Source organism: Astatotilapia calliptera, chromosome 23 (assembly GCF_964374335.1).
Source record: "Astatotilapia calliptera chromosome 23, fAstCal68.1, whole genome shotgun sequence".
Taxonomy (NCBI): domain Eukaryota; kingdom Metazoa; phylum Chordata; class Actinopteri; order Cichliformes; family Cichlidae; genus Astatotilapia; species Astatotilapia calliptera.
Window position 1 is genome coordinate 35339575 of NC_137443.1, and position 27530 is coordinate 35367104.

The 27530-nt window shown below is 40.9% G+C and overlaps 3 protein-coding genes across 4 annotated transcripts in view; 1 reads left to right on the forward strand and 2 right to left on the reverse strand.

The window, feature by feature from the left end:
- The window catches only part of LOC113016987 (gamma-aminobutyric acid receptor subunit alpha-5-like), a 46906-nt gene extending 22261 nt beyond the window's left edge, over positions 1 to 24645 (reverse strand). The window contains exons 1-6 of the mRNA XM_026160236.2: positions 24176 to 24645; positions 23537 to 23618; positions 22043 to 22167; positions 20243 to 20310; positions 17288 to 17508; positions 12059 to 12141 (exon numbers count right to left, since the gene is read on the reverse strand). Coding sequence (XP_026016021.1) covers positions 12059 to 12141; positions 17288 to 17508; positions 20243 to 20310; positions 22043 to 22167; positions 23537 to 23618; positions 24176 to 24191 — 595 coding nt within the window. The 5' untranslated portion in view covers positions 24192 to 24645. The remainder of the gene's footprint in view (positions 1 to 12058; positions 12142 to 17287; positions 17509 to 20242; positions 20311 to 22042; positions 22168 to 23536; positions 23619 to 24175) is intronic.
- The window catches only part of LOC145424226 (uncharacterized), a 474743-nt gene that overhangs the window by 76550 nt on the left and 370663 nt on the right, over positions 1 to 27530 (reverse strand). The gene's annotated exons all lie outside the window — the stretch shown is intronic.
- Positions 1 to 27530, forward strand: part of LOC113016986 (gamma-aminobutyric acid receptor subunit beta-3-like) — a 97101-nt gene that overhangs the window by 10564 nt on the left and 59007 nt on the right. The gene's annotated exons all lie outside the window — the stretch shown is intronic.

Genomic DNA, 27530 nt, shown 5'->3' on the forward strand with positions numbered 1-27530 from the left:
AACTGAGCATTTAAAGGTTGAGGAGCATGTTAATTCCATCAATTATGTTACTTAAGTTTATTTCTGGTGAAAACTAGTTGAAAATTCTCTGTAGCTGGATGCACAGGCTAGGCAGATATTAGCAGCTCAGGCGTGGTGAGTTATCATACATGTAGGCTTTCTGTCTCATAAAGAGCTCCTTTATGGTTGTTTTAAAAAGATACTTGAATTGTTATGGAGTTAGCTAGCTAGATGTTTAACCTATTGGTTCTCACTGTCAGCTAGCCCATTTGTGCTGTCGTTGACTGTTTCAGCTATCACCTGCAGTACATATAAGGTATATAAGCAATACTATGCAAGAGCCTTGAGCAACCCGTTGTTCTGCATATTTAGCTAAGGAAATGGGAAATAGGTGCAGCAATTTCTTGAAATGTACAGTATACAGCTTATAAGGTCTAAACAAGTTTGAAAGTCCACAGCTGACATCACCACCTTTATTCTTCAATATAGCCTAAAGTTCCTTAGACAAGATTTCTTGTAATTTCTTCAGGTAGTCTTCAGAAATAGTTCTCCAGGCTTCTCTGCTGCCTTTTCTTCTGTACTCTGTCATGACGATTTCTGGGGAGGCCAATCCATCCTGATAGTGTTGTATTGTGTGTTCATCTATCCAATTATGCTGTTACTGCATTGACAGTGTGTTTGCGATCATTGTCATGCTGAAAACTGAAGCTGCTGCCAAACAGAAGCTTTCCAGGTGGTATAGCATGGTGGATCAAAATCTGATGGAACTGTTCTGTTCGCAATTGCATCAATTTTGGAAACATCCCCAACACCACTGCCTGAAATACAGCTCCAAACCATGAAAGAGACTCCACCATGTTTTACAGATGATTGTAGACATGCACTGAGGTTAACTCTATCCTGTCAGAGTATAGCATCAAGTCAGTTAAACTTATGGGGATAAAGATCTGGTCAGTTAAGAGGGAGAGGGGGGGTGTTAATCAGTTTAAATTGCTTTGGTGTTAATGAAATGAACCACTGGTGCACCAAAGCGGCAACAATGACACAACCCCCAAACAGGAATGATTTTACAGCTCGAGGCTACTGGCATTTTTTCCCTCCTCCTTCTTTCTGACTGTTCACTAGTTTTTGATTTGACTAGGGTCACTTTCTCTATTGGTAGCATGAGATGATACCTGGACCCTACAGAGGTTGCACAGGTAGACAGGAAAGAACAATCCTAGTCATGAACGACCTTCACCATCAAACGACCACCCAATTACCTACTTTTTCTAAACATGAACGTTCCTCTCTGGCATTGTAGCCACCAAGCTGAGTAGGCACATGAGCCAACACATACAGTGGGGCAAAAAAGTATTTAGTCAGCCACCGATTGTGCAAGTTCCCCCACCTAAAATGATGACAGAGGTCAGTAATTTGCACCAGAGGTACACTTCAACTGTGAGAGACAGAATGTGAAAAAAAAATCCATGAATCCACATGGTAGGATTTGCAAAGAATTTATTCGTAAATCAGGGTGGAAAATAAGTATTTGGTCAATAACAAAAATACAACTCAATACTTTGTAACATAACCTTTGTTGGCAATAACAGAGGTCAAACGTTTACTATAGGTCTTTACCAGGTTTGCACACACAGTATCTGGTATTTTGGCCCATTCCTCCATGCAGATCTTCTCGAGAGCAGTGATGTTTTGGGGCTGTCGCCGAGCAACACGGACTCCCGCCACAGATTTTCTATGGGGTTGAGGTCTGGAGACTGGCTAGGCCACTCCAGGACTTTCAAATGCTTCTTACGGAGCCACTCCTTTGTTGCCCGGGCGGTGTGTTTTGGATCATTGTCATGTTGGAAGACCCAGCCTCGTTTCATCTTCAAAGTTCTCACTGATGGAAGGAGGTTTTGGCTCAAAATCTCACGATACATGGCCCCATTCATTCTGTCCTTAACACGGATCAGTCGTCCTGTCCCCTTGGCAGAAAAACAGCCCCATAGCATGATGTTTCCACCCCCATGCTTCACAGTAGGTATGGTGTTCTTGGGATGCAACTCAGTATTCTTCTTCCTCCAAACACGACGAGTTGAGTTTATACCAAAAAGTTCTACTTTGGTTTCATCTGACCACATGACATTCTCCCAATCCTCTGCTGTATCATCCATGTGCTCTCTGGCAAACTTCACACAGGCCTGGACATGCACTGGCTTCAGCAGCGGAACACGTCTGGCACTGCGGGATTTGATTCCCTGCCGTTGTAGTGTGTTACTGATGGTGACCTTTGTTACTTTGGTCCCAGCTCTCTGCAGGTCATTCACCAGGTCCCCCCGTGTGGTTCTGGGATCTTTGCTCACCGTTCTCATGATCATTTTGACCCCACGGGATGAGATCTTGCGTGGAGCCCCAGATCGAGGGAGATTATCAGTGGTCTTGTATGTCTTCCATTTTCTGATGATTGCTCCCACAGTTGATTTTTTCACACCAAGCTGCTTGCCTATTGTAGATTCACTCTTCCCAGTCTGGTGCAGGTCTACAAAACTTTTCCTGGTGTCCTTCGAAAGCTCTTTGGTCTTGGCCATGGCGGAGTTTGGAGTCTGACTGTTTGAGGCTGTGGACAGGTGTATTTTATACAGATGATGAGTTCAAACAGGTGCCATTCATACAGGTAACGAGTGGGGGACAGAAAAGCTTCTTACAGAAGACGTTACAGGTCTGTGAGAGCCAGAGATTTTCCTTGTTTGAGGTGACCAAATACTTATTTTCCACCCTAATTTACGAATAAATTCTTTACAAATCCTACCATGTGAATTCATGGATTTTTTTTTCACATTCTGTCTCTCACAGTTGAAGTGTACCTCTGGTGCAAATTACTGACCTCTGTCATCATTTTAAGTGGGGGAACTTGCACAATCGGTGGCTGACTAAATACTTTTTTGCCCCACTGTAAGCACAAGTCAGAAAGGCATTAGAAATACAAACAGAGGGCAAAAAGCACCAGCTCCTTGTTGATAGAGCAGTACAACTGGCCTCTAATATGAGGCAGACCAACTTGAGCATCAACTTGAATCTCATCTCTCCAGAATATTTTCATCTCGTTTATTTGCTGATGAAAGGGTCAGTACTTTTCATCATAGGTTTTTTTTCTCGTGCATTAGTTTTTAGTTAGTTATTGCCTTGTTTTGGTCTGAAAAAAGGTCCTTGATGAAAACTATACCGGAAATTATTGGTTAATAAGATTATCACTGCTCGTGTAAATCATCTCTCTTTGTATTTGTTGCAACAATAAAAAAAGACTTTGATTTGCCATTAGGACCTGGCTGATCCTATTTCCATGTCTAACATAATTGATTGAATAATGAATTAAGTCGCCAATGTGTAAATGCAGTTTGGCAGCACACCCATGGATCCTGAGATCTGCATGCTTTACTTTACTTTGAGTGCTCTGATTTACATTGCTGAAATGTGGAACAAGGCTGATATTTAGCCTAGTCGATTTTTCCAATTTGATGCCTCCCCTTATTTGGTGTGAGATTTATTTGCACCATATGGGCTTATGTGAGACCTGGCACCAACAAAAAGGAAGGAATTGTTTTACTGCCTATATCTAGACAAGTATAGCAACATGTAGTCAGAAACTGCCGTGACTACAAAATATTGCTTGCGAAGTGTAATTATAGGTGTTTGAGTAAATGACAAGTAACATCATATGAATGGTGGTGGCAGTCCAGAGGTCAGGGTCAAACTTTGGCTCAACAGGCTGTCATTACAGAGTAGGCGAAGTTGAGCTCTGATTGGTGGGATTACAGAAATAATTCAGAGATTCATATCTTAGAATATATAAAGGCTCAAAGAAGGAGAACAATCATAAAATGATTCACTGCCATTCAGTGGGATCATTGTGGGTTGAAGGGAAGGCAGGCTAAGTCGTTAGACCACGCTTGATTGTTTTTCCCACCGCTCTGGGGCTCAGGTTTTGTGCACCTCACATCATCATCTGCATTTTTATGCCCCGTTTCATGGAACGAGGAATTTCTAAACACCCGCCTATCCATAAACACCAGCTTTGCAAAGTTCCAAATGACTGGCCTTTTTTTCTATCACAGAGCCGTCAATTATGGTAATCACACAGCAATTTTGCAGAAAGTAGTTTTCTTTGGCAATTGTTCTTCTGTCTCTGTTGCCCTTGGTGCAGATGCTATATGACTGTCAGAACTGTCTTGTTTTTTTAGTCAGTTCATCATGTATCTTTTTATAGCTCTATTGTCTTTAATGGTCTCCAGTATATAATTCTGCAGACTTGTTTAAACTGTTTTGAAGTCATATAGTGCTGGTGAACTTAACTGAATTGAGAAGTACTACATAAAAAAATAGACTATAAGCCCACTGATTACTGATTAGTATTACTCCTCTTAGTGTATATCCTTAGTGTATACTTGAGAACTGTAGAGCTTAAGGCCGTACAGAAGCTAAATTAGTAGGTCAGAGTAAGGGATTAGTTACCCTTTACCCAGGACGACTTAGTGTACAGTAAACCTCCATGCTTTAATAGCATGACAAATCATTACAATGTTACAAAGGGAGAGGATATAGAGGCCTATCGAAAATAGGTTTAAGTCTTTCATGACTATGACCCAGGACTGTGCTTGTCATGCATTAATCCAATTGGAAAATAGTGATTGAAGTTGTTGCTATTTGCTTTACAAAGCAAAATACTTACAGGTTTTATCAGGTAAAAATGACTCAGTTGAAATCTAGACTTTTTACGACAAGCAAATGTAAAGCTTTAGGTTACTGAGATATCTAATATCCACCTACTGCACTCTGTTACAGATAAAACCAGACAGCAAGATGACAAGATCAAGTGAAAGCTAGTTTGCGAGCTGGTGATGGCTTTAACTAAAGCTTCTGGTAGCTGCAACTGAAAACAAACCGAGAGAACATTGGTTCGTTGATGATTAGCTCATTAAAATGAATGTGATGGTAAAAACAGGAAACATCAGAAACTTTCTTTTTTTAGATCTAGCAATGCATTGTGTAGTTATAATGACATGGAATGATGAAAGAGCACCTTTGCCTGTTGTTATTGCACACTGACACCGTTTACCTGTGGGGTAGTGCAGGGGGAGAGGTTAGATTTTGCCATGGGAAAGCCCAGCAGCTTCCATAATTGGATTGCAATCCGTTGTGCTTCTTTTACGTGGTGAATGTGGGCGGGCTGCATCTCACTGAAAATCCAGGAGTCTCATCCCTTTAGTACAACAGGCTCCTTAGGTGTGGCATTTGGCCAGCTCTGTCTTTAAATACCCACAGGGCCACTCAAGTTTCTATATGCGTCCTTGCTGGGAGGGCACACAGACAAGGCGTCAAGTTAAGAGGGCATTGGGGACAACCCTTCCAGTCATTAACCTAATTAAGCGTAGGAGGACTTCGGTAATCTCTTCCCTTCTGAAGTTTTTAATAGTCGATACAGAGCCATAAATATAGACTCAGAAAGCTAAAACATAAAGTTTAGGTACATCTTTAGTAGGTCTTCAGCTATGTAACTGATATGCTTGAGTCTTTTCACTGACTTTGAGTTTTCTTGATTTGATGTTCTAACAAACTGCTAAACAGCTGTAGTATAGCATTTAGCTTATTATAGCTAAATAATAATTACATATAGGCAGTGTTGGGTAAGTTACTTTAAAATAGTAACTTAGTTACATTACTAGTTACTTCTCTCAAAAGTAACTCAGTTACTTCAAGTTACTCGTTACTTTCAAAGTAACTAGTTACTAGGAAAAGTAACTTTGGTTTTACTCAGAATTCTCTTGTTAATGTGTTTCTTCCATAACTTTGCCAGTCTTCTAGCTTGCTTACTTGCCACAAGTGCACTGTGCCACCTACCAATAGAAAGGATATGATAACGTGCATATTTCCACGAGAGAAATCCCACGCCTGGACCGTCATTGACTGCTGCCATGATTCTAGCCTACGTCACAGAGTCATGTGCGCCTTTTACATCCAACACAAAAACTGCAGTCGTGGTGCTTTCGATTGTACTCAGAACTCAGAAATTCTGCCTTCTGAATAGGAAGATGTAGGTAACACCAGACTGCAGATGAGCTGCATACAGAGCTGGACTGGGAAAGAAAATTGGCCCGGGCATTTTGACTAGAAACTGGCCCACCATTATAGGAAAAATCATAAAGCCTTTGAATGAAAACAAACACAGTTGTGACAGTGATGTACACTGTTCTGATGGTATATATGCATCAATCTATCAATCGTTTGTTGTAAGATTCAGATAATTATTTTTTAAAAGCTAGATATTTTAAATGAGAATAAGAAAGAAAAGTATTTCTTTGTGCCCCCCATTCCCTGTTAATGCCCTACATGCCCCCTTGGCCACACTTTGCTAGATCCGCACCTGCACAGTTACCAGCTGTCAGCTACCTAAAAAAGGATCCTGGTGTTATTTGTCTCTCAGAAACAGTTCATAACTTCCCTTCAACTCATTCATGTCACCTAAAAGGTAAACCTGTTTCTCCATCACCTGTTCAGCTCTGATGATCCAGTAAGGACATCTCCTGGTTTCATCTTCATGTTTCCCTCTCACCAGATAACCAAACCATATCATGACCAGCAGCTTTACAGCTGTGGCTCCAGCAAACATCAGCTGATACTAGAAATTAATATTAAATAAATTCTAACAACAGCTGATCAAACGTGCTGCTGTTGTTTAGCGCGACATCCGCTGGTTTCCTCTTTCGGCGCAAAGTGGGCGATAAACAAACAAGAGAGCCGATCAGCTGATCATTGATCAGTTTCATGATTGAAGTAGAGGGAGGGGGGAGAATGAAAGAAGAAGAGGCAGCTGTGCAGCAAAGACACAGAATAACTCCAGCTTTGTGCCTTTTTCATTGTAGCTGAATTACGGGACAAACTGTTCCTTTTCACCTCAATAAGAAACGCGTAATATTTTCTCTGAATACCAGACGGGACGGTTGGCAACTCTAATAACTTATGAACAAAATAAGGTTCAACATCATTAACTTCATAGCACCCACCCAGCTGTATAGAAACTCCGTCATGCTAGCTAGCACGCAGTACGGAAAAAGTCAGAATAACGAAAATAAACTCCACCTAAACTTGGTTCATATCTGACCCAGAGAGACTGCAGGTCATAACTTCTTACCTGAAGTTCAGTTCACACTTGGACCGGCGGCCGCCTCGGGTCTCTTTTCCTTCTGCGTCCCTTTTCCTTCATCCACCTGCTGCCTCCACCACTTGCTAATGTTACTGAATCTGTGGAAACTCCGCGATGCCACCACACGAAGTAACGAGTAACGACCCTATCTAAATCCCAGTAACGAGTAACGCGTTCCTGATTTTGGCATAATAACTAGTTACTGTGCTCGTTACCACAATAATAACGTAGTTACTGTAACGCGTTACTTAATAACGCGTTAGTCCCAACACTGCATATAGGGTGCAGTGCAAATGTATGTCTAGAGCCATCCCTCATTTCTTTACACACACACACACACATATATATATATATATATATTAGGGGTGCAACGATACACAAAATTCACGGTTCGGTTCAGTTTGATACTTTGGTGTCACGGTTCGATATTTTTTCGATACAAAAATAAATGTTCATGCCTTTTTAATTTGTCATTTATTAAAATTATAAATATATATTTCAACTCAAAAGTACAGTTTTTAAATTTAATGTTGCTGAAACAACAAAGTAATTTTGTAATTTCATCTTTGGAAAAGAGAGTTTATTACAGAGAAATGGCTCTTTCCAAACTAAAAGCTATACTATCCGCTTCTTCTGGGCTATATTCTCAGCAGCACATTAAACATATCAGGTCCCCATAAGGAGAATCATGTGCTAACGGCTGTCTAAATGACTCGGGTAAAGTTTGTAGCATGCGTGTTTGTTGTTTTTGTCTGCTTCCACTTGTCTTTGCACTAGGATGCTGTCGGAGTAAATGTGCAGTCATATTCGTTGTGTTCCCACTAGTGCTGTCAGCGTTAATCTCGTTGAAATGACGTTAACGCCACAACACGGAGAAATCTCCGTTATCGAGCTACCGCGGATCGCCCCGTGCGTGGGGCTGGATGGCCAACACGTTAACGAGCTAACTGCGCTAACACACTAGTTCCCACCCATGTAATTGAGCATTGCGTGCCACATCCAACATAGTGTTTTACTTTTACCATGACGCGCTTACCTTCAGGGTCATACGTCACATGAAAACAAAAATAGCTCCAAACGCCAGATCTGAATGAGGGTGGGGGAGGTTCAATTTGCCATGTTGCAAGGAGAGCTTAACTTCTGGTCGTGTCCAAATTCATGGGCTGCATCCTCCTGAGGACCCGGTCCACGTACCGCAAAGGCCGGGTCCTCAGGGTAGGCCGGAAGTAAACAGCTGGGGAAAATGGACGGTCTAGCCTTCTGATTAGCGTCACCTTCTGATTAGCGTCACCGCTGTCTTGGTGGAGTTTAATAAACTGCTCCTTGCTATCTAAAATATAACAGGACACTGGCGTAAATTCTCGACTGTCTCATACTTCTGTTTAATCAGTTTTCTGTTTGACAATTATTCAGCTGTGTGAAAACCACCCGAGGGATTAATAAAGTTTTATTTTATCTAATCTAATCTAATAACTTTAATCTCAGCCAAACCGATTCACTCACGAACAAACAAAACACCGAAAAAGCCAAACAATAACATTTTTAGGTTGTCTAAGTGGTTTATATATTACGTTTAACCTGAGTAGCGAAAGTCTGCGGTGATCTGTAAATGATGTACCGGGAGTTGTGCCGTTCTCGGTGGCTTCAGTGACCCTCGAGCTCCCGACTAGCTATTGAGCTGGTGGGTAGCAGACGTCTCCGAAAACGTCGAAGCACTTTTGCAAATATGCGATATCTCGATAAACCGAGCACATATTTCATGTTTACACAGGTACTTTCTCACCTGAAAATATGTTAAAAGTTTATTTTGTGACCCAGAAAGATTAGTAAGAGTAATTTTACAACTTCTTAGTGGCCACCATTGTTGGAAACTGGAGTTTGGCTGGGCCGCGCTATGAATTCTGGGATATGGTAGGCCACAAAGGACACACCTGACCCATCCTTCAAATTCGGGGAAAAGGAGGAAGCATTTGTCGGCTGCATTCGAAGGAGTCTACGGCTGTTTCCCAATTCAGGGTCTGCACGCTTGAAGTACGCGCACTACGCGTACTACATACGGTGCGTACGAGAAGTGCGGAAGTGAGAGGCTTGTGAAAGGGAACGGTCTAGCCTTCGTCGCGCTGTTCAGGTTGCCTAGCAACCATGATACTAACTGCGAGAAACGTGACATACATGAAGGAGAAAGGAGATGTGACATAAATGAAGAAGAAAAATGTTTTGTTGGTCATTCATTTTTGTCATGACATCACTTTGATTAGTTGAGTATCTGAGGCTGAGACCACAGGACTGTAAAACATGATTGTTGGGCTTCATTTCTGTACTGAACAGTCATTTAAGATTAGTTAGTAAATAACAATTAGCTGATGTTATTCATGAGACTAAAATCATCTCACTGTGGTAATGTAAATATAATATGGCCAATATTATAGTATTGTCAGATTATTATTTTATATATATATATATTTTATATATATATATATATATATATATATATATATATATATATATATATATATATATATATATATATATATATATATATATATATATATATATATATATATATATATATATATACACATATATACGGCAGCGCGGTGGCACGGTGGTTAGCACTGTTGCCGCACAGCAAGAAGGTCCTGAGTTCAATTCAGACTGGCGACCTGTCCAGGGTGTACCCCGCCTTTCGCCCTATGACAGCTGGGATAGGCTCCCCGCGACCCTGAAAAGGATAAGCGGAAGCGAATGGATGGATGGATGGATATATATATATATATATATATATATATATATATATGTAGAGAGAGAGAGAGGGGGGGGCTTTAAAACAAAGTTAAGGCTGAAAGTACAAGCATCACTAATGTCACACAACTTTGCCGACATGTGGCCAACAGCAATGTTTTGCAATGTCTTCATTATTAAACATTCACACATAAATAAGTGACATCATATATAATTACTTTTGACAGTTCATTCTTCGGCCGCTCCCTTCTGCCGTATTTTTTTGCCGTGTTAATTATCCACACCCACCGCCGCGCTATGAATTGTGGGATATAAGGGACCACGAAGCGTGCACTGGACCACGCTTGATATTTGGGGGAATCGACGGCGCATTTGGGATATGCATTTGAAGTACACTTCGAATTGAGACAGCCGTCGTCACGTGGCGGTGACGTAACCGCACTTAAAATGCGGACTTCAAGCGTGCAGACCCTGAATTGGGACACAGCCTACGAATTTGGACAGCCTTCGGCGCGTCGCTGTGATGTAATCGGTCTACAAATGCGGCCTCAGGAGGATGCAGCCCATGAATTTGGTCTGTCTCGCTAGCTTGCCCTGCGCTCAGTGAATCTGCATTCGACTACTCTGCCAAGGCTGCACTGTCGAGCGCAGATCCACTGAGCGCTCAGCACAGACAGCATCGTCAGAAGAAAAGTTGATAAAATAAATTAAAAATTTTGTATTGTTCGATACATATGCGTACCGAACTGAAAGCACTGTATCGAACGGTTCAATATTGATACGAATAAATAGATATATATCAAAGTCAATATTTGGAGAGACCATTATTATTTTTAAACATATCCTGAGCTTTCTTAAGAACGTCTTCTTCTAATGTCTTTGAGGACATCCTTAAGAATAGCTCTCCAGGCTTCTTGAGGGACATTCAAAGCTCATCTTAAGATGTTAGTTGCCTTATGTTACATTTTCTGTCAATTGATCCTGCAATGCTTCCACAATGCTCAGGTGCGGACTCTGAGGAGGCCAATCAATGACTGCTAGTGTTCCACTGAGTGATTTTCTATCTCGGTACGCTTTTACTGCCTCACTGCAGCCCCAAACTATGACAGAGGCACCAGTATGTTTTACAGATGGCTGTAGACACTGACTATTGTAGCTTAATCCTGAACACCTCTGTACATACGGACAACAACTTGAAGCAAACATATTAAATTAGGGATTCGTGACTCTACAAAACTGTTTGTATGCTGCTGACTTTTCCTTCCAGTTTTTCTTGTTCCTCCATTTGTCCAGTTTCCTCAAATGTGTTAAGGACACATTGCACACCATGCTGAGATATACCACATTTTTGCTTTATAGTCTTTTAGGAATCACCTTATTGAATCAAAAATGGTCTTTTATACATCAAACTGTGTTACCTTTTGCATTTTCTATTGATTAAACTAAAGAAATGGAAACAAATTATTTATTAGGGCGCCTCTGTCAGTGTGCCCCAGGGCAGCTGTGGCTACAATGTAGCTTGTGTGTGTAGTGTGTGTGAATGGGTGAATGACTGAATGTAGTGTAAAGCGCTTTGGGGTCCTTAGGGACTAAGTAAAGCGCTATACAAATACAGGCCATTTACCATTCTCAAGAAAGTATAAAAAAGTCAAGATACAACTGGTTCTTTGCTAAGATGTCTAGTATGCCAAAACTTACTTTCCATGTACTGTGGAAGTTCAGCATTTAGCTCTACATTGCACCTAAAGATAATACTTAATACATCTAAAAGTTTTGCATTTAGTTTCTTTTTGCAGACAAAAAACTTTGCAGACAAAAGTGACAAGTATGGTATAATGGAAAATGCCAAAGTCTTGTGCTCAATAAAAGTCTTACAGTCTTGCTTTAAGAAAAGAAAATCGTGGATTGCAAACTCAGCAATCTTGATAATCTCGATAATGAGTGAATTAATTATCCCCAAAATAAACAGAGCCTCTTTTTGTTTTTTTAAATTGAGATTAAACTTTAGCATAAAACGCTGCATTGGACTGGAAAATCTCCACTGTGTATCATAGTAGCTGGGATTAGCAGACAGGAAAATAAATATAGGGATCGACATTCACAGGAGGGCTTTTTTGTTTTTGTTTTTTTACTCACAGCTGCCAAATTTGAGAGGGCAGGCGTGGGCATCCATGGGAAAATCCTCCAGCTGCATGGGGCATTCTGCTGATATGGTCAATCTAAGACAAAACATATATAACACAGTAAGTCACTTATAGTGTAACATGGGGTGCATCACATCTTTTACTCAGCTATCTATCATAAAGGGAGAGATACAGAATAGAAGGGACCTGAAAACACACATTGTTTGAGATATTTATTGTTTTTTAATCAGTGCTATCAGTAGGTGAAATTGCCAGGAAATTAATCACATAACAGTAAAATGGTGGTGTACTCTCATCACTTGCAAATCCAGCAACTCTCCCTTAGCACACAAGTGACAATACTGCCACCTGGTGGTCAGAGGGCTTGGTTGTTCCCCCACCAAAAGAAAAAAAAAACTGAGGTTGCTTCAGTTTTGTTTTCTTCTGAACTGACCTTAAGGCAAACACATTTTTATTATAAACAAATGAGAGCATTAGCATGATTTGATGATGTTCATCAGTCACCTTCCACTCATTTTAAATCCTCAATTAACATAACGACAGTTTTTTTTTTAATGTTTTATTTGTTATTGGGTATTCACAGTCATCCGAGACATGGCGTTATCACTTCAACCGCTGTGACGACACCTCTCTGTGCCCTGAAAGAGCAGCCAGATTAATTAAATCAGGCATAAAAACCAACAACACACAAAACATAATTATCTGTCCCAGATTAAATCAAATCCCTCTGGGTAGTTCCACTCTTTGCGTGATGACAAATAATAACAGCACAGCGGTGATGTGACTACAATGAGGTTAATGAGCTGAATGAAGGATAAACTAAGTGCACACAAACATACGTTTAGATGAAATGACTCGTTTTACTTGTTTTCTGCTTTAGCCGCTCATGCATACCTCAACATTAGTCACAGAGTAGCAGCTATTTTTCCTCTTAACTGAACTCTATTATAATCTTTCTGACAAATGTGTCACTGAGGATGGCGCGCAATCCACACGGGACGTGTTTTTGTTTTACGCTCCAGTACCCCCTGCCTGTACAGTATGCGGCGACTGCAGGAGGTTTCCCAATTATATCATTAAGGTGAACAAAGCAGAACAAAGTGGGACAGGAGGCCACTTCTGCACTTCTGGGCCTAGCGAAGGCGAATGTTTCGTGGCGGTGGGGGTGGGGGCTCGGTTTGCTTTCCACATCAGTGCAGTACCATCCAACTGTGTCGACACAGCTCGAGGGTTCTCTGCGCGGAAGAGGAAAGAGTGTCTTTGGGATAAATAAATGAGAACATGGCTGTCGGCTATTATACCATGTTCTAATTATTCATGTAGCCTCATTAGCCAGGATGGCTGTAAAGAGAACAGAGTCTAACTCGGTGCCTTTAAAAGTCAAAAGCCAGGCATCTCATTGCGGATCTAGTTTAAATAACGGATTAGACTGACTCCTGCATGCCTTAAAGGCAGGCATGGGGTTGAACTTAAAGCCACGCGTCGCACAGAAGCAGACCAACACATGGCCGCTCACACAGCGATGGGAAATCTAAAGTTTCTGGTACGCCTGAGCTTGCAGAAAAGTTGGAGAAGTCGGACAACAGAGCCAGAGAGTCCAGGAGCTTTATGCTGTATTAACCACCAAGGCACAATGCCACACCAACTGTCTTGTCACACTAAAAGGCACATTTTGAAAACTTCTTGTATATCCTACAAGGGGGGGTAACCCGAAGAACCTGCTAACTCTCCTGAAACCTCTCCAGCAACTGTCGGATGTTTGTGGGCTAGTCTGCTTTTGTACTGGGAACAGAAAAATCTTGTTCGGCTAAAAGTTTTTCTTGATAGAAGGAGTAAAAACTCAGAATTTGACACTGAAAGAGGCTATCTGAACTATTTTAACCATAGAAGCTAATGAAATACTTTAATATACGTTGTCCGACTTCTCCAACTTTTCTGCAAGCTCAGGCATACCAGAAACGTTCGATTTCCCATCGCCGTGTGAGCGGCCATGTGTTGGTCTGCTTCTGTGCGACGCGTGGCTTTAAGTGGCCATCGTACAATGCTGTGATTGCAGCCATTCCCCAACTGTCTCCGAACAGTACTCATGGCCATTAATCATTGGTCTGTGATCAGTGGGTTTTGGTCAGTGGTTGTTGATCAATGGTCATGAGAATTTGCAGAATTAAGATTAAGGAACTGACCTCCCAGCCCATTGTTCCTTCAGTGGGCTGGTTTCAGTCATTATGCAAATGTACTGTTTATAAGATTGGGGAAACCTGCAGTCAGCTGAGACTGAAGAAGTCACTTGGATGAGTGACAAAACGTTTCTCCCACAAAACGCTACGTCCAGATGAACAGAATCAACTTTTTGGAGATTTAATATAGTCCCTCACTCTAGTACCACAGTACTAGTTTATTTACTGGCAAAATTATGTAAGTCAGATTTATTTATACATAAACCACTGGGGAGGGTACCCTCTAAGGTACTGTCATCATACCCTTGGCAGGGGGTACTTATTGTGCCCTGTTTTATATATGACAGAGACCAGTTTTAAACAGCTGGTGACAATTTAGTAGAAACAATAAAATCATTACATTTTTAAACTATGCCCCTTCATAAACGTGTGACCTCAGCCATAACCCTAAGTGCCTCAGCACTCTGGTGGATGTTAAACGCCAGAGGAAATGGTAGAAATATTTCAATTTTACAGTTTGGGACCACATATTTACTTTCTGGCCATCAGAAAAGTACATATAGATACTTTGAGGTCCACTAATTAGCCCTGCGGGTAACATCAATGTGGACGGATGGACAGGGACTTTCACTGTACCCATAATTCTGAGAGTGTTTCATAGTTATATAATCAATATAAGGTGTGAAAAATAACAAAGGAAGAACAGTTGAAAGTGTTAAAACGTAAAAAATACAGTTTGATAAGAACCTGCCATTACAATTCATATAACATATTAGTGAGTGTGGTGTTATGTTCAAATGATTAGTCAGAGAGTCTATAGGCAATAGCAGCACATCAGCACAAATGATAATGGCAACTGAGCTGTACCTAATGACAATGGTGTGCAATGCACTCCCTGCGTGAGTAATACAGAGCTTCCATACAGCTGATGTAGCAGCCTATCTGGTATCTGGCTATAATGATAATAATGCATTAAGTTTGCGGTGTGCTGACAGACGTGGCATTTTAAGAATTATCCATGGAGACAAATGCATTGAAATTTGCTCTGTAAACCCGGCCGCTTCTCCGCTGAGTAATGCTTTTCAAATGATGCGGTGCGCAATTGCATTTAGAGGAGAAAACTGATGAGCTTCCATTGACACCCATGCATGTTGCTGAAGAAAAAATGCGGGGCGTGTGTAAATGTCTTATAATGTGCAGTTATGTGAACGGCAGTATGTCTGCACCTCTGTTTATTGAGTGTATTAATCTGCTGTATACATGGGGACTGACATGTTCAATACACTGAGAGTGCAAGAAGATGTGAATAACTCATAACTCCACATACTGTGTACAATATTCAATATTATTTATGTTATAATTGGCCTTGGTGCAGGCCATGACTTCAAAAGCAAACAGTCTGAAACTGAGTGCTATCTAATTATCTGAATCCTGAGCTACTTGTACACACTCTGACCTCCGTTTATATTTTGGGCATGTTTAGCAAGAGGATTTTCATGATTTTGTAATGTTCCAATAGAGACTAAAGCTCTTAAACAATTGACTAGTTTCTGTGACTATATATATATTTATTTTCCTTGTTGGCTCCAAGTGCTTGCTGATATGCAATGACAAAAGAGCCACAAGAAAATGAGGGCAATCTACTTATTGTAGAAGCTGTTTGTCAACCACCATCAAAAAACATATTTAAAGTTAATAGAGGCCAGAACAATCTATCTATCTAGATAGATAGAGAGCTAGATAGATAGGTGTCCAGCTAGCTAGCTATTGCAGTTAGCTGTTACCTTAAAGTACCCTGATCCTGATGTTTTCGTGTGTGTGTGTGTGTGTGTGTGTGTGTGTGTGTGTGTGTGTGTGTGTGTAATATGGAAACCTGCACATGGTTAAGCACTGCTGGTAACGACAACTGTTCAGTTACAATCACACGATTAAAAGCAGGCCTACTGCTGCTTCTTTTCTACTGTGACAGAGGATCTGATGCCATTTTTAGATTCAACAACACACTTGCACAGTTACATTTTTTTCCATTTGAACATAAATGTACGTGTCCATACATTTCCATCACTTCACACTTACAGAGATGAACCAGTCACACAACCCTTTACTTATTAAGCTCTGAGGTCAAAGGTTAGCATCATGTTAGATCTTACAACCTGCTTCACACCCGCAGTGTGTGTGTGCTCTTGAGTTGGTTCATGTGTGTTACGTGTGAATGTGTCCTCTTTTGGAAACGTATATATGTCACCGGCGGCTGCATACAGATAATCTGCCCTCCGTGCTGCGTTACTCCCCCTGCGGGTGTTGCTGCTATCAGATGAAGTGCTCTCATCCGTGATGGAGTCTCTGTTTAAGACCTGCAGCTGCAGTGACTTCTGAGAATGAGCACAGAATTATTTTAATGTACTGGTCGAAAGGTCACTCTGTGACCTGCTAACAGGAACATGATAATTTCTCTGTCGTAGGGGTGCTTTCACTACGCTTTCTTTCCTCATTTTTAAAGCTTAGACTACACTGGTGTTTATCCATATCTGCTAGTGGTTTAGCGCATAGCGATCACCCTTTTGGAGGTCTCTGTTGGCCTACTTTTCCTTCCTTTCTGGCTCCAACTTACCAGTAAATTACTGCCAAAAACGAGTTCACAACAAGGACGCTTTTTCATAATGAATGATTTCCCTGAAAAGAGATTTGGTCTGTGACTCTCAGCATTAGCAAAAGGGAAAAAAATTAAAGGAATAAAAGTGTTTAAATAGGCTTACTGCTGGTATGAACGATCTCTATGAGGAATCGTACCTCTCATTGTCCACTGGATGTCAGTATTCTCCTGCAGGCTGAGTCGCATATCAATTTTTCTACATTCAAAGCTTTATTGTGTAATATTGGCCTTGCTGCTGTTGTCTGGTCTAGTATTCAGTAAATGATGAAGGACAGATAACTATGAGGTTCACTTCAGAATCCCGAGAAACCTTGAGCCTCTGTACGGCTCTGTACGGTTTTTTGATCATTTGTTCTTAGTCACGGCTCGTTATACAGGGAATCCATCATACCTCATTGTGTAAAGCAAGGTGCCGTCATCCTTGAGCCTCAGCAGCTTGTTGGGCGTGGTCATGTTGTGAGCTATAGACTTCTTGCCGTTAAGAAAGAAAGTATCTGGGGTCCAGATGTTGCTGGCCAGCAGGTTGTTTAATGGCAGCATCTCCATGGGCCCTTTGAAGCACAGGCGCTCATCCTTCCAGCTCTGACGGAAGAACACGTCTATGGTGTACTCCTAAGGCGAACAGCAAAGGGGAAAAAGATCCTGGTTGGGTTTTAAGTGAAGAAGCGCCCAAACGAAACATGTAGAAAATATAAAATCAACCTTCTTAACCTCAAAACATCCACCAGCTACTAAACCACTTGTCTTGGGTTAGGTTAGTATCATGCATGTTTGACACTGCATGTGAAATCCGCCTGTTTGGTATGTGAGTCAAACGAAACCCAATCACAAGTGACCTGGTGGATGTCAACCTGAGATTAACGTCATCGTCGCCAATGACCTCAAACCTAGCTTGGAAGTCTAACCCTGGATTTTGTAGAAAAGCAAAAAGTCCTTTTTTGGAAATTTTTAAAAAAAATAGTTTCAGATGCATGTCTGTTAAAACGGTTACATTCTTTATCCCCTGATTACAAACCTGTGGGGAGCAATTTAAAAAAAGAAACATCACAGTGTTAACAGGTGCAGTTTGCATTATTAAACGGGATTAAAAAGGAAAAAAATATGAGAAGATATAGCCGTGCGCTGTGCTGTGAGTAATCACGTGCAACTGGCTTGTGTACTAGTGTGTCAGCTCAATGATTACTTTATCACTGAGGATGCTAAAGGGAACAGATCTTCCTCTGGCTGTGTGTTTTTAACCTCTCAAAGCAAAGTATCATATTTAATACACCCATTTTGTCAGTTTTTCAGATTCTACGTCATCAGTGTGATTTTTTTTTTCCCCTGCACAAAACCTAAATAAACTGAATAAAGATTTTTTTTCTCACGTTCAAAATGTGACATAAAGGACAAGCTAAAGGGAAAACAGATCCTCCTGTATGTCCTCATAAATCGATGAAGACTTTTCAGCGATTGTGATTAAACACGGCGGCGTTTAAATCCATCTTGAGTTTGCTCATGTGTGAAATATCAACTCGCTTTGAGCTCGGAAAACCAAACGAGCAAGACACTAAAACAACATGCCAGCCCGCTGAATGATAACGGCGTTATCGGGCTCACATATAAGCTTTTATGGACTGTAGAAACATTCAGGTCTCCTGCCGCAATTAATCAATCAATCATGCTCCTCTGACAAAGTAGCAAGTCTGATCACTGCTGTGTCAAAAGCGTGCCAGGGATGGAGCAGGGTGTAACGGGAGATTTAATGAAAGGGGAGATTTAATGCTTTCTACTATCCAGGTAGAGCCTTATAGTTCGTAGGATTAATAAAGAGATGATTCATTTCAGACAAGTTGGAATAAGTCTATGGACCGACAAGAGTGCCAAAAGGAAATAAAAGAATACATCATTAAAGAGCCTAAAACTTGGTATAGTTATAGCTGAGAATTGTAAAGAAATCATACTTAATCACTAACATTAGAAATGCAATAGGAATTTCTAACTAATAAGAAAAGACGTCCCCATCCTGCACATGGTACGGCTAATATCATCCATCTATCAGCTAGTTACACTGATTCTTATACATGTCTTTGGCATTATTTCTAAATGCCGATCTACCAATAAATCACAAGCATAAATAGAGTAATTTCTTGTAAATTACTTCTAAATATGATTTTGAACAGTGGTTAAAACTACACCTTTAAACAGCCACTAAAAGAGGAATGGGCACAACCTTAACCTTCACATTAATATTAATAATGGGGACTTTTAATAGTAAACATAGAAAGAAATGAAACACAGAAATGACTACAAAGGTAAAGCAGTACTTTATCTCAAAAGAACGGCCACACCGTTCTGTTCTGTTCACTGCGACTTGCGCCCTTTTATGCTGCTCATGGTTCTTTGCTTGTAAATGTCTCAAAAGATTCTCCAATCTCCACTGTGCGCTGTGACGTCTTTCACCCATATTAATGGTGCAGAATATTAAAGGCACGGCACATACAAAACTAAAAACATCCCAGTTCTTAAAAGTGAAACCCACTGGTGACCGTTAAAATGTTCGTCTGACGTGCTTTTGAACGTGCAAGCTTTCCATTCGATTTGGATGCATAAAAGTGAAGTCCATTCACGCCTCGATCACACAGTTTCTATATTTAAATACACAGAAAAAAATTGTAGTCTTTATTCGGAGTAAATAGTTTAATGACCTTTTCATCAAAACCGAAGCCAGATCAATCCCAGATAATGACTGATGCAATGGACTCGGAACAGCTAGGTATCCCAGAATCCATTTCGAATGAAAACAAAAGCAGCAGATGTTACAGTCTGCTGACAAGCTGCAGTAACAGTTTCAATTATTTGGTGACGCACTGCAGCACTACAGCCATGAAATAATTAAATATGTTTTTCTTTTTCTTAAATAAAGTGAATCAATATTTTGATTATTTATGTATTCAATAAATTATTTATGCAGTTAATAAATTATTGATTGATTGATTTCCCATTTGAATGAGTTAACGACACATTTCATTCATTATTTAATGATGTAGTTATTCACTTCATTTTGGCACTCTTTGTGCTCCATACAGGCCAGTCACGCTGCATTAAAAGTTTAAATCACCCACATGAATTTTGCCTTGTGTCCAAGTAGCCAAAAGGAGCCAATCTTCAAAGACACAACTAGGACATGAGCTCACTTCCAGAGAACAGCAGGAGCCAGAAAGCGGTAGTCGTCTCATAAAATGTAAATATATGTTTCCATCTAAAAATACCGACAGTTGCCTGGATGGGCTTTGGAGACGCTTGTATGTGTGTTTGTCCACCTTAGCCAATCTCTCTCTGTAGTGTTTGCTGTGGATGAACTCACCATCTCCGTGTCAGACACGGGGCCAAAGCTGGTGACAAAAATGTTTGTCTTGATCTCTGTGACATTCTCTGTTGAGAGAGAACAGATGGAAACAGGGTTTGGAGGTTAAAGAGAGACACTGAAGAGGCAGCTCTTCACTAAAAGGGACACAAGTGAACAACCCATCAGGAAGGACGTCATAATTAATGAGCTGCTCATTATTATTTCTTCATAACTCCTAATGCGGGACTTTCTAGCATTTATTAACTACTCAAACAAGACAGGAAGTCTATGGCATCACTGCTGATAACAATCTTTACAACAGCAAATTATCCATTAGTTAATATGATTTTCTTTTTCTGCTTGTTTATGACACGTGACTTTTTGCTTATTATTTATTTCTTATTGGCAGTTATCATATTATTTGCCAATAGGTTGATGCCTACCATTACCAGATGATATATTTCCCAGATTTGGCACACCCAAGTGAAAATCTTATAATAAATGCGTGTAATTTGATTGCACAGAATGTGGCTAAAGTGCAGCCTAACCCTAACCCTATATAGGTGGACTTGGTGGATGTTATGAGGTTAATCAATTACTGATCAAATCAGTTCTTCCTATTCTTGTGTAATTCAGCATATATACTATTTTGTCCAACCACTGTCCAGTTTCTATATCATAACGGACATAAATTCATTTAGATGCCCTGATTACAAAAATAATTTTCTATGGATATACAAATCACTAGTTTTACATCTTAAAGGTATAACATTGTGAAGCAAATAATGCTCAGATTTAATGTTAATATATGCAAATGGTTAGGATCAATTAAATCAATATTTAACAATAGTGTCAGCATTTGAACCCACCTCCCTATGCCCCTCTCAATGGCTTCAGTGTGGTCACTCAACACAAACCACACAAAGCAACCTGGATTCATGATTTCTCTGTCAGCGGATTCCTTCTAAAGATGTTGAGGAAAAACAGGCAACTTGTTTCTTTCATTTGTTCCAAAATCACAAAACTCTCTGAATACCAATGTGGACCAGGGGAAGCTGGGCTTGGTCACTCTGTGCAGAGTAGCTTGTTGAATGAAAGCCTGAATATATATTTATAGGCCCTCTTGTCAAAGGTAGCAACCGTTACCAGGATGTGAGAGAGGACGGGCTTTTGCAATGACACATCAGGCATGTGGCATGAAAACAAAAATACAAAAAAGCCCTTCTTTCCTTCTCACGTGGAACAAGTAGTGTATATACGTGACCAACAAGCCTAACCAGACCAGTGTCAGGAGCTTGCAGAAATTCAACGGGAAACAGCACGACTGCAGAAAGGAAAAATCAAAAGCTTTCATTTCAAGCATCTCCATCTCTGAATGGCAATTTGTTGCCTCTCAAGGTTATCTCCTGTTGCCAGGGTGAGAAGTGAATAAAAACACCTCAGCACACAGAATCGAGGCCGTGTTGAGGATGGCTTGATTGATTTGCTTGAAAAAGAGACAGCCATATGCATTCGCGGGGAACACAGGAAACAAAAGCACCTGACAACTGCATGCGTGCACCTTCACCTCGGCTGACACGGGAGCAAATTCCACATCTGCTCGCACAGTTTCAACCCCCGTGTACCTGCCAGTCTCCCAGCGTTCTCCAATGAATCAGAGCATGAAATCACAGCAGGAAACCAGGCTTCCCCTGGCCAAAGTAGGGTTAGAAGGTTAGCACAGTGGGAGGTTCAAATGTGGCACTATTGTACTAAGACTACTAAATGTTCCTTTCAAAAAGAAAAAAAAAGAAAAACACAAAATAGCTGGAAGCAAACCTCCGAGCCCTGGCCGAAGCCTGTTGTCGTAACCGTCCAGGAGCCCATCCAGGATTCTGGTGAAGACTGTGCTGTTGTCGTTGGTGCCCACCTCCTTCTCAGCTTCTGGGGATGACTGGCAGAGACTGAGAGAGGAAGGAAACAAAAGGAAGCAGACCTCAGAAACACAACACAACACAATTGTTGTGATTAATTGGCTTGCCGCATTAACGGCAGGCTTGTTGCGATTAATTATTGAACACAAGCGCTGCCTCAAATCTACCAGTAGAGGTAATTAAGGGTTTGACATGTGATCCAAATACAAACAAATGAGTTCTTCCTTTAAATACAGCGGGGGAGCGAGGCAGCATGGAGGATCTTTTTACAAAGAACGGCAAGCGGCGAAGAGAGGGAAACGCACAAAAGGTCATAAACGGGGTTTGATCGACTTGGATGACAGTGGACTGCTGACAGATCTTCCTGCTTAAGCGGCATTAGAGCACAGAACAGCTCGGATATGCAATCAGTCAAAGGGAGCGGGATCTAAAAATTCGAAGTTGCTTTGAGTCACCTGCAAATAGAGGCGTAAAAATCTGTCACAATGCTTTTGACCGCAAAGCTAAACTGAATTTAGCCTTTTAAAAAAGTTCAAAACCTTCCAAAATGAACACAATGTCGAAAAAATGTGAAGTAACAACTGCTATAGCGTTGTGTTCAAAATATGTATTTCGTTATAAAGAAAAAAAGTTGTACTTGGGTTTAATACCAACTTCTACCATACGATAGTGTAGTGAGTCACTTAGCATCAGATTCTGTTCTGATTCTGAATTCAATAGTTGTTTACTTGGTAAATACAGGGCCAGTATTGCCAAAGCCGATACCAATAGCAATACTTTTAGCATATAAAAGCAGCTTATGTAGGGGATACTAGTAAATCTTGATTTATGAGATAGATAATCAATTTGTAAATTCTAACACATTTTAATGACCACTAGAGCAGTGTGATTTTTACTTTCCAAAATAAAGAGTTAACACAGAAAAACACACTTTTCAGCTTTTCATGTATTTTAAAACCGGGTTTTTTGGAGACCGGGAACATAAATGTGCCTGTCCCTGATGCACTTTCAGTAAACTTCTGTTCTATAGATCATAAAAACTAGACATGACAGTCAATTCGCAATAAGAGATGGTTGAGGTATATTTTTCCATTTCCAAAAAGTAATTAATTTGACACAATTCAGTGGGTTAGATACTGAACTTAGAGAACAGAAGCAAAGTATCGATCCTATCCCACTACTATCGATCAGATACCAATACATGCGTTGGTATCATTCTATCGGTCTGCACATTGGTATTTACAAATGGCACAACCGGAAACATCTCAGCATGCTGGAAGGTGTTGAGTAATTAGAAAAAGTACCTTTAGTGTCATGAATCCATTTACTTTTTGGGAAAAAAAGCTATATATAACTGTTAAACTTTATTATTATTATTATTATTATTAAATCTCTTTACCTGTTTTGACATCTGCAAAGAAGCAGGAGAGAAACGAGGAGCCTTGCCGTCACTTTACTGTTGAGAGCTACCACACACACACCTAGAAGGAGACAAAGAACAGAATAAAAAGGGCATCACAGAATCAATAAATAACACAGAAACAACACTGAGGTCAAGGATTCCCCATAAGGCCAGACACGGGAAAAGTCTTCACCTCACTGCATACAGAGAGCATTACAGCAAACACTAAATCAAGCAGCGGGACAATCTCTGGTTCATTTGGCGGGGGGTGAGGGGGGTGCAAGGTGCAACTATTTAATATTAAACAAGAATAACTAATTAATTTTTTGGTAAAAATTCCAATAAGGAAAGAAAGAAAAAAACAACTCGGCATGCTCAAAAACACCACATAGGCTGGTAAATAAAAGAGGCTCAGAGAGGCATGTTTCCTGCAGTATCAGTCCCATTGTGTAAAAGCTTCCACTGCGTTCCAATCCAGCCTATTACAATAAACGGGCCACCCCCTATTATCCCATCCCTCTTCTCCACCTTTCCCTCACTCTCCCCATCACCGAAAAAAACCCATGAAACTCACACTTATTTGTCTCATCAGAAGGAAAAAACAGAGAGGTAACGGGAGGAAAAATAGGGGCTAACCTGCACGAGGATCCATGACCAGCAAGGTTTGGTTTTTGTTGCTTTCTTTCCAAACAGCGACAGGAGGCTTTGGGGTCTCCAGTCGGCGAAACTGGAAGATCGCGGGTCCAATCACTAAATTCCCGTGCTGGTCGGCTCTCTCTCCCCTCCTCCTTCTCTTTAGCTTCTTTCTGCTCTCTCTCTCTCTCTCTCTCTCTCTCTTTCAATCAGCGCTTCCCCATCAGCAGCTGTTGTAGTAGTCTGTCTGCTCTGCTCCTCCTATAGGCTTGACCGCCTCGCTTATTCTTTAGTGCCTGCTGCGCCGCGTTTCCCGCATCGCCTCCAGAGGTGTTGCAGCAGCAGCATCACACTGGGTGCCTCTTCGCTGGTGTCCACCGACCTCGGAGGAGACCGGATTCGCTCCACATTTTTCTTGTCTCTGTGACCTTTCCTGTACCGCCTACTGCCGGTGCGAGAGAATGAAGTGCCGCAACAGAGGCTAATAATTACCAAATAGGTGCTCCCCATTGGTGGGCTGGAAGGAGGATGCGCAGAATTCCACATCATCCATTAATGAGGATGTGAAAGAAGCATGCAATATATGGGAGCTCAAACTACTTCCACGGACTTTTGCACCTGAAACGTCACACAGTAGCAGCACACTAATGAAATCCTTTAACCAGGATTTTAATTTGGCCTCTTTAGCTTTTGCTATTTCTTATGAAGTAGTTTAGTCAATCTTTCTAAAATAGCCTATTTGTTTGAACTACTATATGTAGCCATTAGCTAACAGCTGATCCTTCTAGCTAATAGTAACAATTTTATACATGTATTTTTAGACTGCAATTTGGACTCTTAGCCTATTTTTGTTATGCTAGCTGTGTGTTATCAATACTTACAAATATTTCACTAAAACAGCTTAATTAATAACTTGTTACTATTGCAGAGATTGTTTTGGGGATTTTTATTATCTGTATTTAAAAAGAATTTGTTTGTTGGTTGGATTTGTGCTACCTCCACTGTCCACTCTTTTAACCCTTTCATTTCATCCACCTATATGACTATTTAACAGTTTAAGTTGTGCCTTATAGTTAGTTCTCTTGCTATCCCAACATATTTGTATTTATAGTTGCTGTAGCTATTCTGTTTATTATAGATAAAGCAAAAGAGACAAAGTTCTACTGGGTTTTGAAATAAAGTCAGGTTTTGAAAAATCAATAATTGGTTTATTAGGTTGGCCGGACAAGTAAAACAACATGATAAATGTGTATAATTACAGAAAGAGCTTTCATTGCTCATACTGTCCTGTAATTGTAAACTGTACAACTTTCATTACAGGGAGTGCAGAATTATTAGGCAAATGAGTATTTTGTCCACATCATCCTCTTCATGCATGTTGTCTTACTCCAAGCTATATAGGCTCGAAAGCCTACTACCAATTAAGCATATTAGGTGATGTGCATCTCTGTAATGAGAAGGGGTGTGGTCTAATGACATCAACACCCTATATCAGGTGTGCATAATTATTAGGCAACGTCCTTTCCTTTGGCAAAATGGGTCAAAAGAAGGACTTGACAGGCTCAGAAAAGTCAAAAATAGTGAGATATCTTGCAGAGGGATGCAGCAGTCTCAAAATTGCAAAGCTTCTGAAGCGTGATCATTGAACAATCAAGCGTTTCATTCAAAATAGTCAACAGGGTCGCAAGAAGCGTGTGGAAAAACCAAGGCGCAAAATAACTGCCCATGAACTGAGAAAAGTCAAGCGTGCAGCTGCTAAGATGCCACTTGCCACCAGTTTGGCCATATTTCAGAGCTGCAACATCACTGGAGTGCCCAAAAGCACAAGGTGTGCAATACTCAGAGACATGGACAAGGTAAGAAAGGCTGAAAGACGACCACCACTGAACAAGACACACAAGCTGAAACGTCAAGACTGGTTTTTCTAAGGTTTTATGGACTGATGAAATGAGAGTGAGTCTTGATGGGCCAGATGGATGGGCCCGTGGCTGGATTGGTAAAGGGCAGAGAGCTCCAGTCTGACTCAGACGGCAGCAAGGTGGAGGTGGAGTACTGGTTTGAGCTGGTATCATCAAAGATGAGCTTGTGGGGCCTTTTCGGGTTGAGGATGGAGTCAAGCTCAACTCCCAGTCCTACTGCCAGTTTCTGGAAGACACCTTCTTCAAGCAGTGGTACAGGAAGAAGTCTGCATCCTTCAAGAAAAACATGATTTTCATGCAGGACAATGCTCCATCACACGCGTCCAAGTACTCCACAGCGTGGCTGGCAAGAAAGGGTATAAAAGAAGTAAAACTAATGACATGGCCTCCTTGTTCACCTGATCTGAACCCCATTGAGAACCTGTGGTCCATCATCAAATGTGAGATTTACAGGAAGGAAAACAGTACACCTCTCTGAACAGTGTCTGGGAGGCTGTGGTTGCTGCTGCACGCAATGTTGATGGTGAACAGATCAAAACACTGACAGAATCCATGGATGGCAGGCTTTTGAGTGTCCTTGCAAAGAAAGGTGGCTATATTGGTCGCTGATTTGTTTTTGTTTTGTTTTTGAATGTCAGAAATGTATATTTGTGAATGTGGAGATGTTATATTGGTGTCACTGGTAAAAATAAATAATTGGAATGGGTATATATTTGTTTTTTGTTAAGTTGCCTAATAATTATGCACACAGATATCCCCCTAAAATAGCTAAAACTAAAAACAAACTAAAAATTACTTCCAAAAATATTCAGCTTTTATATTAATGAGTTTTTTGGGTTCATTGAGAACATGGTTGTTGTTCAATAATAAAATTATTCCTCAAAAATACAACTTGCCTAATAATGCTGCACTCCCTGTAGACACTTCTTCACATTTGAGCTGTCCAGTTGACCGGACTGGAGTCTTTGCCTGGCCGATTCTGGCCCCCTGGCCTTATGTTTGACACTGTTTCCACTGTTCACCCATTCCAAGTTATAAAATGTGTCATTATTCGTGACAGTAACTATGAGTAACGAAGTGAAATGACTTGTGTGTCCATATGTGTGAAGAGTCTGCGACCCGCATGACAACACAGACTGGGGGCAAATCACTGTGAGAGAAACAGCATTCGGTCGGCTTGTTTAACCCTGAGCCACTAAAACAAGCGCTCGCACGAAACACGTCAGAGTAGTTATCATCCTGACGATTGCCATAAGAGGGTAGCCGAGTTCCATGTTTCGTAGACGATAATTAGCTGGTAAACTTAACCTCCCTCTACTTTCTTGAATCCGTCTGGCGGTGCAGTCTGCGGACGGGAGCTGCAGCCAGAATACCCTCGGAGGGTGATTTCAGCACCGCGACTGGTGCGAACAAGCTCGCGGAGTGTTGACCGTTTGGAC